The sequence below is a fragment of the Pelobates fuscus genome, chromosome 6 (genome assembly GCF_036172605.1).
Source record: "Pelobates fuscus isolate aPelFus1 chromosome 6, aPelFus1.pri, whole genome shotgun sequence".
NCBI lineage: Eukaryota > Metazoa > Chordata > Amphibia > Anura > Pelobatidae > Pelobates > Pelobates fuscus.
In genome coordinates this window covers 229798363-229815468 of record NC_086322.1, presented here as the reverse complement: position 1 = coordinate 229815468, position 17106 = coordinate 229798363, and the positions used below count along the sequence as shown (strand labels likewise).

At 40.0% G+C, this 17106-nt stretch overlaps 1 protein-coding gene across 2 annotated transcripts in view; it reads left to right on the top strand.

The window, feature by feature from the left end:
• The window catches only part of BMP2K (BMP2 inducible kinase), a 157569-nt gene that overhangs the window by 132217 nt on the left and 8246 nt on the right, over nucleotides 1–17106 (top strand). For both annotated transcript variants that reach the window (XM_063458811.1, XM_063458809.1), the window contains exons 12-14: nucleotides 3489–3572; nucleotides 10597–10659; nucleotides 13163–13344. In XM_063458811.1, the coding sequence (XP_063314881.1) occupies nucleotides 3489–3572; nucleotides 10597–10659; nucleotides 13163–13344 (329 nt within the window). The remainder of the gene's footprint in view (nucleotides 1–3488; nucleotides 3573–10596; nucleotides 10660–13162; nucleotides 13345–17106) is intronic.

The following is a 17106-nucleotide window of genomic DNA, read 5'->3' as shown; positions in this document are numbered from 1 at the left end:
GTGTCAGGGTGCATTATCCTGCCTCGGTCATCAGGTAACGACATTGCCATGAATGGGTATACATTGTCTGAAAGAATCTCTAGGTAGGTAGTACGTGTCAAAGTAATATCCATATGAATGCTAGGACACAAGGTTTCCCAGCAGAACATTGCCTGAGCATAACACTGCCTCCCCCGGGCCTGCATTCTTTTCCCCAGGTAAATGATGCACACACCTAGCCATCCACATGATCTAAAAGAAAATGTGATTCATCAGACCAGGCAACCTTCTTCCACTGCTCCATGGTTCAGTTTTGACATACACATCCCCATTGAAGTCACAATCGGTGGTGGAAAGGGGTCATCATGGACACACTCTGACCAATCTGAGACTACGCAGCTCCATTTGCAGCAAACTGTGATGCCCTGTGTGACCTGGCACCTTTCTATCATTGCCAGCTTTCAGCTTTTCAGCAATTTGAGCTACAGTAGCTCTTTTGTGTGATCGGACCAGATGGGCTATCCTTCCACTTGTGCATCAATGGGCCTTTGGCACTCACGAGCCTGATGCCAGTACTCCGGTTGTTCCTCTTTGCACCAATTGTGTTGTGTATAACCACTACATATCAGTAACACCCCACAAAACTTGCCCATTTGGAGATGCTCTGATCCAGTCATCTAGCCATCACTATTTGACCTTTGTCAAATACACTCAGATCTTTACACTTGTATGACAGATCGCTGCCTGTCTGACTGAGTTGGCAGCAGAGAATCCGAGCGCTGGAACACACACTAGTCACAAAGAATTCTGCTCACCACCCACCCCTCTGAACTCACGACCGGTGCAGAGAAGAGAGGATGAAATACTGAACTACTGTATGGACTTGTGATCCCTGTACAATGTATTCTTGTACAGCCATGACAGCTTCAACAAGTACCACAATTACAATCATAATATATAGTAACATGGCATACTGAATAACTGCACATTTTTAAAGAAGTAATCTCAGGCTAAATATCAACATGTTATAGGAACAAGCTTAGCCTACTAGTCTATCACCATAATTAGAAGTGTTTCTGACAGAGTAGCAGTTATGGTAATTGCTGAACATCATCTAGAATCAGCTAAATATATGATTGAGCAACAGTTGAAACTACAACATTGTTAGTAATATAGACTAGTCAGGTAGGCAATATTAAAGATAAAAATAAAATAACATGCATAACTAGTAGCAGTGAGTTAGCATTGTAGCCACTGGGTATTAAACTGTCAGGATACTAGTTGATCCAGCACGCAGAAGTGTACACCTAGGACTAAAGGTAACGTCTTACCGGGCCTTAGAATGGCCGGACTTAACGTACCAGAGAATAATCAGAATACTTGCCGAGGTCGGGGACACAGAAAGAGACACAATGATGAGGGAAAGCCAAAAGTGAGGATACCAGAATACAGGGAAGTCAAAACGAAGCCAAAGTCAATAACCAGAAATAAACGCTCAGGAACACACTCTCGGACAACCACTAAGGGAAACCACGACAGGGCAATGAGGAAAGGCAAGAAAGGAGTTTAAATAAGTCTCCTTTAAATCAGATTGGCCGTGGTATGGGTCCGCAGCGGCCGGCGTCTTTTAATATGCCGCAGGAGTCAGAAGCACTGGCACAGGGCTGCCGACCAGCATCTCCACCAATGCCCGGAAGGTAGTTATCCCCAGAGACTGCAAAAGGTGAGGATGAACATGTGACATAAACTGAATGTAAAAAGTTAGAGACAAGAACAGAAGATCCCTTTACTATGAACAGGTGAATAATTTGCAGGGTAACTGTTCATCCAATGCCGCAGACAGGCCACCAGATACCGGTAATCTGCATGCCGGATAGGCTGTCAGGCAGCGCTATGAATATAACCAGGCTTCTTGCAGGCAAACTGTAATAGAAGCGCTGGGCAAGGACTGTTCACATTTCGTAGGCTGGACCTTAGGGGGTACCCTTGCCGCAAGTCCAAGGACCCCTCTGCGTCCGTGCGCAGCTAGGCTGTTGATGCTCCGGGTGGGCCCCCAGTCCAGTGCTAGATGGGTTTTCCGACACAGCAGCTTGGCGGTTCGTTTAGAACTTGCAAGGTGAACATTTTGAGATCGGCTATGAATGCGTCTCGAGAATTTCAAGCAGAGTTGATCAAATCAAGCCTAGAATTTTTCCCTCCAGATCTGGTTTACTGAGCTCCCATGGAGGTGTGGAACCTGCGGCGCGGCGGCCATCCTAGGCTCGGCACTTTGTAGCCGGATTAGTGGGATATTCTGCTGGTGCAGAGAGGTGAGTTTCCTAAATGGGGATAGGGATATTCCTTACTGGTTCAGAGAGGGAGCTGCAAGGCCTCAGGAGATTGGCCGCCTCCTCTGGCCACCAGCCAGTCAGTCATGTTAGGCCTCACTGCTGGATGGTATTAATTCTCAGTAGAGCAACTTGGGACATGCATTCTGAAACTCCTACTCAGTTCAGGATTCGTGTGTAGTTCACTCAAGGCTGCTTCAAATGCAGTGTTGGTTAGAAAATGCCCTAATGCAGCCCATTGTTGTGGAAGTTGGACTGAAACATGTCCGGCCATATTGGCTGTCAGGCCTCACCCCCCATTTAAATAAATTCTCATGTTTTATGGAGTACACCATGTCTCCTCTGTTTCTTCTTTTACAAATGGGGATTTTGGATTGATTTCACTTTCATTATTAAGTTGATTGTGAATTCTAATTTACAGAAGATTATTTGTACCTTACAGTGTTATCCCTACTGGGTACTATAGCATTTAGCTGCAAGTAATTTTATTTTACAGCATCTGACACTTTTTTGCTACATTTCCTTGTCGGACTTTGTATTGGACTATAGCTTTTTTTATTCACTTCATATTATTTACAATACTTACTATTACTATTTGTATTCACTGTTTTCTTTTTTTATATCTTTTATATTTTTGTATTACCTATTTTGTTTTTATTTTTTGGTAATACTGACTTTTTTAAGGTGTATATTTTATCTAACATTGTTGAGCATATTTACATAATTAATATAGCCCTCAATCATTCATTTTCCCTCTAAATACCTGCTCCTGGGTGTCCCTGATCAGTGTTTAGCTGTTCAATCTTATTTATTGGTGTTACCACTGATCTAACTATCTGATCTCTAGAACCCCTTTTCCTATAATACACTAATCTCGGTTATATAGTCTTAATTTATAAGAATATAAACAAGCACTCACTAAACATATCTGTACATAAAGGATGCAGATATGGACAAGAAACTTAGTCATTTTGATTTCAAACAATAAAATGAATCATACACCGGCCAACCTAGTTTATTCTACATCTAGACAAGACAGTTTATCCCTACATATTTTTTTTTTATTTTTTTTTGCATTATCAGGTCAGCTTTCAGTACAATCTGTTATAAATTTGACAAAATATTAGAAAAAAACAGACTGATTCTCAACCTTGATGGTGTCCCCATTTATTTTTCATATAGATTGAACAACAAACCTTTCAGCAGCATTATTATGCAAGCTCCATGTATCAGCAGCAGCATCAAATACCTGAATGTATGGCCATGGTAAGTCCTGTTTGTTTACATGCTTTCAATGTTTATACATTTTGATACTCAATGTAATCTTTTTTGATATTGTTGATATTGTGTGTTTGGGTACACAGAAAGTTCTAATATGTAGAGGAATGATTGATGCATTTGTTTATAAATCAGACTATGTATTTGAGGAAATCTCTCCCTGGGCACTGGAGACCTCAATAAAGCATGAAGAAATCAGAATCTCTATATGCTGTTGTTTTTCCATAATAAATTATTCTTAGCTGTATGAATTCCACAATCTAATTGGATATATTGACCATGATATATATGAAGCAGGATCTCCATGTCATATAATGTACATCATATTAAGCTGATTTCAAAAATATGATCATTGCTAAGGTTTATTCCAATGGCCTCCACAGTACTCTGAACACAAGCTAAGAATGCCACTTTGACATGTGGTTTACTGGGTGGTTCACTGCATGTAAATGCGCCATAAAATCTGCAGTAATGGAATGATGCTGACTCTGGCAAAGTTCGTAAGGAATAGTTCTACTAGTCTACTGAATCATTTTCACAGTGGAGGGGCCCAGTGAAATTTTATTTTTGAGAAATGGCAATTTTTACAGTTAACTAAAATATGTTGGCCTCAGCAGCACCCCATTTATGCATGTTCAGGTGAGTGCAGCCCCCTGGTTTCATATGTATTTGGAGTCTAGGCCAACTCCTTGGTTTTGCACCCCTCTCATTTCACAAGTGCCTCATTCCAGGGCCTTATACTGCACTGTGCTGCAGAGAGCCCCAGTTGGATTTTCTTTAACAATTAAGTGGGTTAATCTCATAAGAGCAGTCATTAGGTTGAAAGAGTAGGACCTGTCAAAGATGAGGTACATTGATGTTGTGGCAGGCTTATGCAATGTATGATCATATACTGTAACTAAACCTCCATTATTTTTGCCTAGATTAGGTGTTTTTAAAAAAACGAATAAAGTCTGTGAGCTTTGAAGTTGCTGTTTAGTGGATGAGAGAGTGCTGTGGATCTTGTGTTATATATAAATATATGGGGATCATTTGGAAATATAAAGCAAGTGAGACAATACACTTGTTTTTATAATATTTATCCTCCCCTTAATTTTAGGTGTAGTTTCAAATGTTCGGGAAATGCCGGGAGGAGTATTACACTTTTTTTTATAATTAACAATAAAGTTAACAAGTTTAGAATAGTAGTTTAATGCAGTCATTATATATAGTAGTGAATTCAGTGGGTCAGTGATGGAGATTGTAAATCTTCAGCATAAATTGATGCCTTGAATTGAGAGGAGGTGGTTGGGATTCCAGGAATGTGTGGGTTACCGTGTATACTCGAGTATAAGCCGACCCGAATATAAGCCGAGGCCCCTAATTTTACCCAAAAAAACTGGGAAAACTTATTGACTCGAGTATAAGACTAGGGTGAGAAATGCAGCAGCTACTGGTAAATTTCTAAATAAAATTAGATCCTAAAAAAAATATATTAATTGAATATTTATTTACAGTGTGTGTATAATGAATGCAGTGTGTGTGTGTGTATGAATGCAGTGTGAGTGTATGAGTGCAGCGTGTGTATGAGTGCAGCGTGTGTATGAGTGCAGCGTGTGTATGAGTGCAGCGTGAGTGTATGAGTGCAGCGTGAGTGTATGAGTGCAGCGTGAGTGTATGAGTGCAGCGTGAGTGTATGAGTGCAGCGAGTGTGTGAGTGTGTGAGTGTGTGAGTGAGTGTGTGAGTGTGTGAGTGTGTGAGTGTGTGAGTGTGTGAGTGTGTGAGTGTGTGAGTGTGAGAGTGTGAGAGTGTGAGAGTGTGAGAGTGTGTGAGTGTGAGAGTGTGAGAGTGTGTGAGTTGCAGAGCCTTGGTGGGGGTGGGTGTTTTTTTTTTTTATTTAAATTTGTATTATTTAAAAATTTTTGTTATTATTATTAATTATTATTTTTATTTATTTAATTATTATTATTATTATTATTATTGTATTATTTTTTTTTTATTATTCATAATTTTTTTTTCGTCCCCCCTCCCTGCTTGATATATGGCAGGGAGGGGGGCTCCTTCCCTGGTGGTCCAGCATTGGTAGTTCAGTGGGGGGAGAGGGGTGCTGGCAGAGCTGTACTTACCTCTCCTGCAGCTCCTGTCAGCTCTCCCCTCCTCCGCGCCGTCCGTGCAGCTCCCTCTGTCAGCTCACAGTGTAAGTCTCGCGAGAGCCGCGAGCTGCAGGAGAGGTAAGTACAGCTCTGCCAGCCCCCCTCTCCCCCAGTCTGTATTATGGCAATGCAAATTGCCATAATACAGACAATTGACTCGAGTATAAGCCGAGTTGGGGTTTTTTAGCACAAAAAATGTGCTAAAAAACTCGGCTTATACTCGAGTATATACGGTAATTCCTATGGAATTTAAAAAGGGTTCTAAGTGGTGAGAGAGGGCATCTTTGTCTTGTACCGTAGGAAATGTATATCAGGTCAGAAAGAGTACCGTTTATCCAAACCTATGCTTGTAGTCAAGTGTATAATGCTTTAGCCCACTCTACATATCTTGATCTAAATCCCATCACATGTAAAGTGTCAAAGAGTAGGGAAAATCCTTCTTGGCATCAATACTAATTAGTACTGTGGGAGAGTATCTGGTGATAGCATTACGTATAGCACTGATTACTTTTGTGGTGTTGCCTTGGCTTCGTGGAGTGGAACAAACCTGGCCTAGTCAGGGTGGACTAGTCTCTGTAATAGTGGTTTAAGGCGCATTGCTAGTAGACAGGAAAAACGTTTGACATCATTATTATTTAATGAGACAGGTCTATAATTCCTGCATAGAATGTGGTCTTTATTCGCTCTAGGGATAAGTGTGATAGCGGCTGCAAGCGTGGAGGAACTAAAGGGAGGCCTCAGTGGATATTGAAAGCATTCAACACATGTGTGCCCAATTGTGGGAAGAAAATGTTAAAATATTTGTTTGAGAATCCATTAGGTCAGTTTTCACTGCGTCTTGGAAGTCTATATTAGTGATGGGTTTGTTTAATATGTCTCATGATTTAGATGATGATAAATGTTGAGCAATATATTTGTTTAAAAATAATTGTCTATAACTCTGCAAGATTATAAAGAGAAGTGACGGAATGATGCTGATTCTGGCAATTCCTTTTACTATTTCATAATTATGCAAATGTGCTCTGTGCTAATACTTACTATTAATTTTAAAAATATATCATTTATGTAGCCTTTGTTTAAGTGCCCTGGCTAATAGTTCATCACTTCTATTGGCTTGCACGTAGAAGTTGTGTTATATGAGGATAAAGTTAAGTTTTGCTTTATGATTGAGTATACAGGACAGTTCGACTCAAAGCTGCTGTATGTTGTGTATGTCTATAGTTATTCAGTCAGACTTATGTTGTATTTCAAAATCGTAAATTTGAGATATAAGAGAAGTCATTGTTTTCTCTCTATCTTTCTGAATCAGTCAGTGAACATAATTGTATAAGAAATGGTCTGATCACACATTTATATATATTTATGCTTCCCACGTCCTTAGATGAAGTGTCTGTGACTGGGTTGTCATGCAAATAATTCAAAATTGCTTCTTGTATTAGCAATTTATTGGCAGGATTGCCTAGTAAAGAGTCATTAATCTTCACATTTGGTGGGATACAGTTGGAAATGTAATACTAACGTGCACTGGGACATGGGTCGGTCCATGTTATTGGGCCTATACATGAGTTTAGCACGAAGTGTCAAATCTATGTTGACTAAAGATTTAATATTGTTGGGAATTAGTGTCTTGTGTATGTGAGTAAAAGGTTTAGTCATTTGTGGTATGGTAATAAGTCTCCAGCAGTCTGTTAGTAAAGCAGAGTGAAATTAAGTCAGAATTATTTTCTTTTGAATAGAGTTCGTTGGGTGGGATAAGGAGTTGACTATGTCGTGTGTATCGAAATGCACATTAATATCACAGCCAAAATAAGAATGCCCTGTGCAAAACCAGCATAGAAAGGGATTTTTTAATATCCTTGCTTGTTGTTAGGGGCATACATATTTGCAAATGTATACATTTGTGAGCTTATTGCTCCCCTGACATAAAGAAATCACTCATAAGAGTCAGTTAATTGATCATGTACAATAAATGGAATTTGTAATACAAATAAAATAGCAACTCCTCCTGCCTTATCTCATTCATAGTGCGTAAAAAAAATCCTAACTGATCTCTGCAACCTTTAGAGATGGAACTGCTACCTGGCAGAAATGAGTCTCCTGAGTACAATGACTGCCTTCATTGTCATTTTGAGAGAAGAAGGCCCCTCTGTGGGATATTTAGCCCCCTGACATTAAAGGATACAATGTTAGCTGTCATGACAAAAGTTTAGCACCATCCCAAAGTAAGTGTAGCATATGAGACTAAGTGATAAGCAAATTCTATATACCTGAAACCAATCAAAAAAATGGGAAGTGGGAAAAAAAGGAGGAACTGAGGCAGAAGGACCTCTTGAAAAGATGTTCTCATTCAGAGAATCAAATAATTAAATTTGTGCCATTCCAAGGGTATAGGGCAAATGTACTGGCCCCAGGGAATAACATATTTGTGAAACCGCTCCTTGGGGGTTTGGAGCGGGGCCATAATCTGAGCTCAGGTGGATCAAATGGGTTTTCGCAGCAGAACTGGAGCGACCCTCAGTGGCGATTTTTTGGGTGACGGAATGTAGTAAATGAGATTAAGTAAGAACAACATGAAAATTCTTTAAATAAACATCCAGTTCCTTGAGTGTACCATGACCCTTAAGGGGGACGGGTATGAATGTATAGGTTTTTAAATCAAGGAGGTTATATCAAAAGTTGTATAATAGGACATGGAGGTCGGGCAAAACATATGAGTGGTGTGTAGTGTGGATGTTTTTTTTTACAAGTTTATTTAGACCTGTCCCACAGAATTGTTTTTATTTGTAATAATTAGCAATAATTTGAATTCATTTTTTAATATATATATGTTTTGTCATAGTCAGACTAGGTTGCTTCAGAGGACCATCAGATTTAACTTTTACAAGTGTATTCCCCTCATATGAGAGGGGACTACATGTGTGTAGTCAGTGATGTAACATTCAGAATAAAACTTGGTTATAACATAAACTACAGTTGAATTAAGGCAATATGAGTTAAAGGTTAAAAGTCATGCAGAGTAGTTGTACTCCCTTAGAAGCGTTAAGATGTGTACTTGTGGTCCTGGAGGTCCATTCCGAATAGTTAGCCTCTTCGGCCAGTGTTGTGGTCCTTGGAGAGTTTTTGAGTTTCTTAGAGGCTGGTTGCCATCTCTTCCATTGAGATTGTGGTGGAACTGGTATGTCCCTCAGGTCACGGTACCAATCAATTAGTGATGTTCATCTCTCATAAGTCAAAGGCCTGTAATAAGTTAGGGATGTTTTCCGTTGTGGAAATCCTCACTGTAATGCCGCTGTGGAATGCTGTCAGATAAAAATGGGAAGCCCCATCATTATCGAACTTGTCTCTCCCTCAACTGGCTGGTGATAGGGGATAAGGCCCTTCTACCCAAAATTATGGACCAGAAGTGGTCTTAGAACAGTTTGACCGTATGTGGAGAAGCGCAGGGCAGGTGAGTCTCAAGCTTTTCTCAATATATCTTCCTTAAGAGGCAAGTCATGGATGCTACATTTAATATTGTGCGGAGAGTCTCCAGGCCTACTACTTGGCCATAATGCTCTATGCTATCTGTCAAATTTAATAAAAGTGTTTTAGAACAGCATTGAACAGCGTGGTCAGAGTGACGATAATATTTTTTCAGCAGTCTGTAGGTTCAAGAAGGTCCATCATGCCAATGTTATTCCTCCTACCTCTGTTGTCGATATCCTCCAGGTATCTATGTAGCAGTGAAAGTTGTAAATTAGTAGAACCCACCTTGGTTCCGAGTGTCGACTGGTAAGTTTCAGGTACATCTGTGGTTGATTCGAGATTATAGACTCAGTATCCTAATGATTTCAAATTGGTGCCTAGCTCACTTATATTAGCCTGGATGGTATTGTCTAGGTTGGTAAGCATCAGTGCGATGTTTTCCCTGAAGGAGCGTTTATTTGGAAGCTGTCTTATTTCTGTCTCTTGTATCACAGAGGATTCTGGTGCCAAGAGACTCATTTGTGAGGTTGTATGCAATGGTCCATGGGATGCCATGTTGGCTCCAGAGGTGGCAGGTTCTCTGTTGTGTTTGCCATTGAAATATTTGCTCAATAGTTGAAATCTTGACCAACAAGGGTTGTTAAGATCTTTGGTAGCATAAGAGTCTGCTTCTTGTTGCCTATGTTGTAGTTTTTGAGGTGGAAGTCGTAGATTGTGCTTACTGTTTGGTTAGAGCTGCAGCTTTACATCTCTGCTCACATGACCATCAGAACATATCCCCTTCCCTCCTCACCCTCAATTATTATTATTATTATTATTATTATTATTATTATGAATTTTAGCATCTATATAGTGCCAACCTATTCTGCAGTGCTTTACAATGTTATAAAGGGGGACATTTAACTACAAATAAAACAAACTATTATACATTTTAGGTGTAGACAATCTATAGAAACACAAATACACAATAGGGAGGGCAGCATCTGTGAGAGTAACCAAAATAGCGGAATCGGAAGATGAGAGTGAAGTGGGAATGGACCCAATAATTAAGTTCAGAGAGCAGGATATAGGCTTAAGGAATGATTGTTAACCTGGGAGGCAATAGGTTATTCAGAATACATGGGTTTTAAGGGACTGCTTAAAAAATTGAAGACTATGAGAGAGTCTGATGGAGTGAGGAAGGCTGGTCCTAAAGAATCGAGCTTTCCTCAAGAAGTCCTGTAAATGTAGGTTAACCATGAGGGTATGAGTGGAAGTCACCAGCAGAATTGAGCAGCCAAGAAGCGGTGTACATGTGAATTAGTGAATGTGTAGAAGGTGATGGACCTGTGTCTTTTTTTTAACCTATATTTATATGTAATATAAATACTATGCAATGTACAGAAAGTAGACCAATAGTGTTATTATGTTTCAGCAACGATTTTATATGCACCCCATTTACGAACAACAGCATCCTGTACCTGAATGTCCAACTATGGTAAGCCTGTTTTGCATGAAGATGTTTTAATTTATTTATTTCTCTAAATGTTGGATCCATATTTAGTTGTTATTGGTGTTCTATGCTGGGTAAAATAATAAATCTTACTGTATAGGGGAATAATTGAAGATTTGTTATTTGTTTTGTCAAAACAGCTTTTTGGCTTCCGATATGGTTATTCCCTTAACTTAAGATTCAAACTGAATTTAATAGTTATGGTCTAAGTAGCTGAACTGGAAGCATAGCTGATTTAGAGAATTTCCAGTTTAGCTATATTATTTTACCTTAAATTTGAAAATCACTTTGAATAACCCTTGCATGTGTTTAATCTGGCATGTTATGTTAAAGGGACACTCCAGGCACCCAGACCACTTCTGCCCATTGGAGTGGTCTGGGTGCCAACTCCCACTACTCCTAACCCTGCAAGTGTAATTGTTGCAGTTTTTTTATAAACTGCAATAATTACCTTGCAGGGTTAACTCCACCTCTAGTGGCTGTCTACTAGACAGCCACTAGAGGTCACTTCCTGACTCATAGCACAGATTATCTGTGCTAGAGCGCCTCACGCTGTGTGAGGACCTCCAGCGTCGCTCATTTCCCCATAGGAAAGCATTGAAATAATTTTTCAATGCTTTCCTATGGGGAGCACTAATGCGCATGTGCGGCATTGCCACGCATGCGCATTAGGTCTCCTCGGTCGGTGGGCGGGATCAGTCTCGCCCACTGGCCGACGCAATACAGAGGAGGAGCGGCGCGGAGGAGGAGACAGCGGCGAGGGACATCACCGCTGCCTCAGGTAAGTGACTGAAGGCTTTCACCCATTCAGTAACAGGGGATTGGGGGGTGGGAGGGAGAGGGACCCTCCAGTGCCAGGAAAATGGATCGTTTTCCTGGCACTGGAGTTTCCCTTTAAGCACGAGTTTTATTGTGTTATGAAGGTGTAGCCATTTCTGTTTGTGTGTGATAACAGATTATCTAAAATATATAATACAGAGAGATAGAGAATATAAATAACAACCTATCATGTCTTTTGGGGAAATAAAGTCTTCAAGGGGTTCTGGAGACATCATAATAAACCACAAGAGTTCTAAAAATGCACACTTTACAGTTATGTACTGTGTATTTTACAGGACCACTCAAGTTTCATTGGAATTAATTTTTTTGAGTGAGAGGAGGTAACCAGGTGGTGGCTTACCTCATGGAGTCAAACTATCAACGAGCGTATTAACCCCAAAGTCTTGAATCCAGCTCTGCCCAGATGAATAGTATCTAAATAAAAGAGGGTCTTTTGTGCTGGGGAGAGGACGGCTAGAAGGTTGGAGGAGGCTTTAAACTAGGAGTGGGCGGAGTGAGGGTCAAAGAAGGATAAATGTGGTAAATAGTATAGAAAGGGGATGGAATTCAGCTGAAGTTTAGGTGGGTGGAGATGGTAGGAGTGGTAAGATTAGCAGACAGAGCAAGAAGTTATTAAATATATGTTGTTTAAAAAAAAGTTCAAGAAACAAATGGTAACTTTCAAGAAATTGTGTAAGAAAACTGGGAAGCTTGTGATATTGGCATATACAGGAGCAGTATGACATAATTGAGATTGTTGAGACTTGGTTGGATGAAACACTTGATCGAACCATTATTTAGATGGATATACATTATTTAGGAAGAATAGGAAATAAAGAAAAAAGGGTGAATGGTGTCTTTAAATTAAAGCTAATTTGAAGTCAAGAGTTAAAGAAATTGCATGTGATGATCCAGGTCTGTATGTGCTATATATAGCTTGAATTAAGCAGCCTCAGACTAGGAGCCTCTGATAGGCTGAGAGCAGGTAAGCTGGCCTTGGAGACCTCCTCGCTCCATAAGAACGTAATTTCGATTAAGCTGTTGTGGTACCTGGAATGCTCTTTGTAATAATATACTTAGGCTGCAGTTTGTGTGTTAGGGTTGGGGTTACGCTGTATGTAAGGCTAGACTTAAGGGTAGTGAATTAGCATGAAGGCCAAGGGGAGATGTTCACTGTTAAGCTAGCATGTTCCAGTACAGATTGAGGTTAGTAAGAATAAGCTGAATTAAAATGGTGGCATCTACAGCTTGAGGTGAAATGTACATCAATCCCTCTTTTATGGAACTTGCTTCTCTCTGCCCATAGAAGAGCTGTGAATGACCTACATGTGCATCATGTTCCAACTAACCTGTGCTGGCTGTCTCCTAGCTTTACAAGACCCTATTCATATATTATTATATGATACAACAGCTTGTTGATCCAAGTTGTAATACCTGAAATCTGATTAGCATTTTGGCGTCAATACATTTTTTTTACCATTTTGTGTGAAAATTGGAAATTGCTTCAAACATCATCTTTGTGTCAGCTTTTTCATCCTCAGTGAAATAGATCAATAGAAATGTGTGAAAGGCTTAACTTGACTTTTAGAGCCTGTATTACTATGAATTGTGTTTCAACGCTCAGGTTGTGCAGCTGCGCACTCTTTCTCACATTTGATTTATTTAATAGGTTTACCAATACCAACAAGTCCCTATACAGCAACAGCAACAGCAACAAGTTATCCTTCAGCAACAGGCCAATCCCCCACCATATCTAAGTTCCCCTCAAGAGTTCACACCTGCCTTAGCTTCCTATGCAGTTACCCAAGCTGATTCCGTGAGACATGTGCAGAGCACAACTAATGCCAACAGGTAAGTTTTCATGCAAGTGCCTTTGTATATGAATATAAACTTGCTATATTGTCCTAATATCTCATGCCCTATATAAAAGGGGACCTCTCCCTTCCCAGGGTTACTCCTACCAAAAAAATGTTTTAAAGCGGCTATGTCACCACCCACCCCAATAAGTATTTCATAAAGTTAAAATCTTTATGAAATACATTAACTGTTTTAGAATTTTACTAAAATTCCAATGAGGTCAATAGGATTAAGATAAAGAATAAACTACTTTGTCTTAGTGTTTTCCCTATGCTTGACAAAACATGACAAAAAGCAGGACCTGCCCCGCCAACTTAAAAAAAAAAAAAACTTAAGTTATGCCAGTCCTGAGGTTAAGTTTTCCTTTAACCCAATCCTCCTCCACTGATGTCACTCCCCCTCACTGCGTGGACTAGGGAGGATCGGCTTAGGGGAGAACATATGCTGTGTGTCCTCACGCCAGGCATCCAAAATAGACAGAAGTGCATTAGCCAGCCTGGAACTCTTGTTAAAGAGATTAAACTCTGTATGTGTAGCATTTTATTGCACTGAAGTGGTCATGATGCGGGAGTAATCCTTTAGATTTATTCATCCTATTTAACTAAATGTTACCACATAATTTAGACCACAATAACCAACAGAGGTAGAGCGCATGCTCAGTCACAGTAAAGGGAAGTATTAGACCTGATGAGGGGAGAAAAAAGGAAGAAAATAACCCCAAAACGGGCAGACCATTAGAATAATAAAACACCAACACTATACAGGATATAAGAGTTTCTCTCTTTCTCTAAGAACAGGTGAGTATAATAAACAGACAAGAACTTACACTAAGAATAAATTAATAGGGATGGGGGGGGGAAACCGGGGTGGGGTGGGGGGGGGAGGGGGGAGGCGACCGGGTGGGAGTGATTAGTAAGATTAATAGAAGTACAAGATATATGTATGTAATATTTATGATATTGATGACATAGTACCAAGGCTAAGTATACAGTGAGGGGAAAAAAATATTTGATCCCCTGCTGATTTTACACTTTTGTCCACTGACAAAGAAATGATCAGTCTATAATTTTAATGGTAGGTGTATTTTAACAGTGAGAGAGAGAATAACAAAAAAAAATCCAGAAAAACACATGTCAAAAAAGTTATGAATAGATTTGCATGTCAATGAGTGAAATAAGTATTTGATTCCCTATCAGCCAGCATGATTTCTGACTCCCAGGTGTCTTTTATACAGGTATCGAGCTGAGATTAGGAGCACCTTTTTAAAGTGAGTGCTCCTAATCTCAGCTCGTTACCTGTATAAAAGACACCTGTCCACAGAAGCAATCAATCAATCAGATTTCAAACTCTTCACGATGGCCAAGACCAAAGAGCTGTCCAAGGATGTCAGGGACAAGATTGTAAACCTACACAAGGCTGGAATGGGCTACAACACCATCGCCAAGTAGCTTGGGGAGAAGGTGACAACAGTTGGTGCGATTATTCACAAATGGAAGAAACACAAAACAACTGTCAGTCTCCCTCGGTCTGGTGCTCCATGCAAGATCTCACCTCGTGGAGTTTCAAAGATCATGAGGAATCAGCCCAGAACTACACAGGAGGATCTTGTTAATGATCTCAAGGCAGCTGGGGCCATAGTCATCAAGAAAATAATTGGTAACACACTATGCTGTGAAGGACTGAAATCATGCAGCGCCCGCATGTACCCCCTGCTCAAGAAAGCACATGAACAGTCCCGTCTGAAGTTTGACAATGAACATCTGAAGGATGTTTTGGTCAGGGTGAAAGTGTTTTGGTCAGATGAGTGTTTTGTCATCAACTCAACTCACCGTGTGTGGAGGAGGAGAAATGCTGCCTATGACCCCAAGAACACCATCCCCACCGTCTAACATGGAGGTGGAAACATTATGCTTTTGGGGTGTTTTTCTGTTAAGGGGACAGGACAACTACACCGCATCAAAGGGACAATGGATGGGGCCATGTACCATCAAATCTTGGGTGAGAACCTCCTTCCCTCAGCTAGAGCATTGAAAATGGGTTGTGGATGGGTATTCCAGCATGACAATGACCCAAAACACACATCCAAGGCAACAAAGGAGTGGCTCAAGAAGAAGCACATTAAGTTCCAAGAGTGGCCTAGCCAGTGTCCAGACCTTAATCCCATAAAAAAATCTGTGGAGGGAGCTGAAGGTTCGAGTTGCCAAATGTCAGCTTTGAATCCTTAATGACTTGAAGAGGATCTGCAAAGAGGAGTGGGACGAAATCCCTCCTGAGATGTGTGCAAACCTGGTGGCCAACTACAAGAAACATCTGACCCAAGGGTTTTGCCACCAAGTACTAAGTCGAAGGGGTCAAATATTTATTTCAATCATTGACATGCAAATCAATTTATAACTTTTTTGACATTCGTTTTTCTGTATTTTTTCTTTGTTGTTATTCTGTCTCTCACTGTTAAAATACACCTACCATTAAAATTTATAGACTGATCATTTCTTTGTCAGTGGGCAAATGTTCAAAATCAGCAGGGGTCAAACACTTTTTCCACGCAGTGTATATAAGGAAATCTAATTCTCTATCTGTAAATAAAGCATCTCACTCCCACATCTCCGGCCACAGATGATTTAACTCAAAAAAATACTGTAGCCTGTTTATTGAGCTACATAGTGGTGTTGGTTGGAGTATTTGTATTCACGCTAATTTTCCTCAACTACAATATGACACGCTTATTTTTCACATAATCTGTTTATTGATCGTTTTTAATGGTTGCTATTTTGGGTAATCCATGTTTGTTGGTCCTTACCACTGGTGACTGTTCTGCAAGGATACCAGCAACAAAAATTATGTGGAGAATGGTAGAGTGGGCATTTCCCCAAGGGATATAATTTTAAATTTGTGGGTTAGCAGCTTCTCGATCCAAGAAAAGATCTGACTGCCATTCTGTGGTCAAAAAGGAATTTTGTTTACTAGTTTCTTGCAAAATTGGAAAGCTCTTAAAACTGTTTTTTGTTGTTGTCTTCTTTTGGATCAACAGCAACAACAGATGTGAGACAGGCTGAACTTGATGGACGCATATCTCTTTTCTGCCTATGTTACTATGTATCTGTATCACATGAGGTGCATTTATACACCCTCCCTTTTCCACTCTTTCTAAACTGTGTGATTATTAGCCCTTAACCCCTTAAGGACACATGTGATATTCCAGAAGTTTGGTCCTTAAAGGGTTAAAGGGACACTATAGTAATCAAAACAACCTTAGCTTAATGAAGCAGTTTTGGTGTATAGATAATGCCCCTGAAGTCTCACGGCTCAACTCTCCACCATTTAGGAGTTAAATCACTTTTGTTTCTGTTTATGCAGCCGTAGCCACTGACTGTGACTTACATAGCCTGCATGAAAAGAAATGGTTTCACTTTCAAGTATTAACAGAGCAGGAGATAAAAATTCTAAATTAAACATTATTTTCAATACAGGAAGTGTAAACATTAGATGACTCTTTGCAGGAAGTGTTGGAAGGCTCTCTAAGTCACATGCAGGGAGGTGTGACTAGGACAGCATAAACAAAGGGATTTAACTCCAAAATGGCAGAGAATTGAGCAGTGAGACTGCAGTAACATGATCTACACACCAAAACTGCTTCATTAAGCTAAAGTTGTTTTGGTGACTATAGGGTCCCTTTCATTAACCTCTACATCTTTGTGAATTAAACATCTTGATAGAAAACAAATGGAATACATTGTACTTATTAGTTGTTCATAT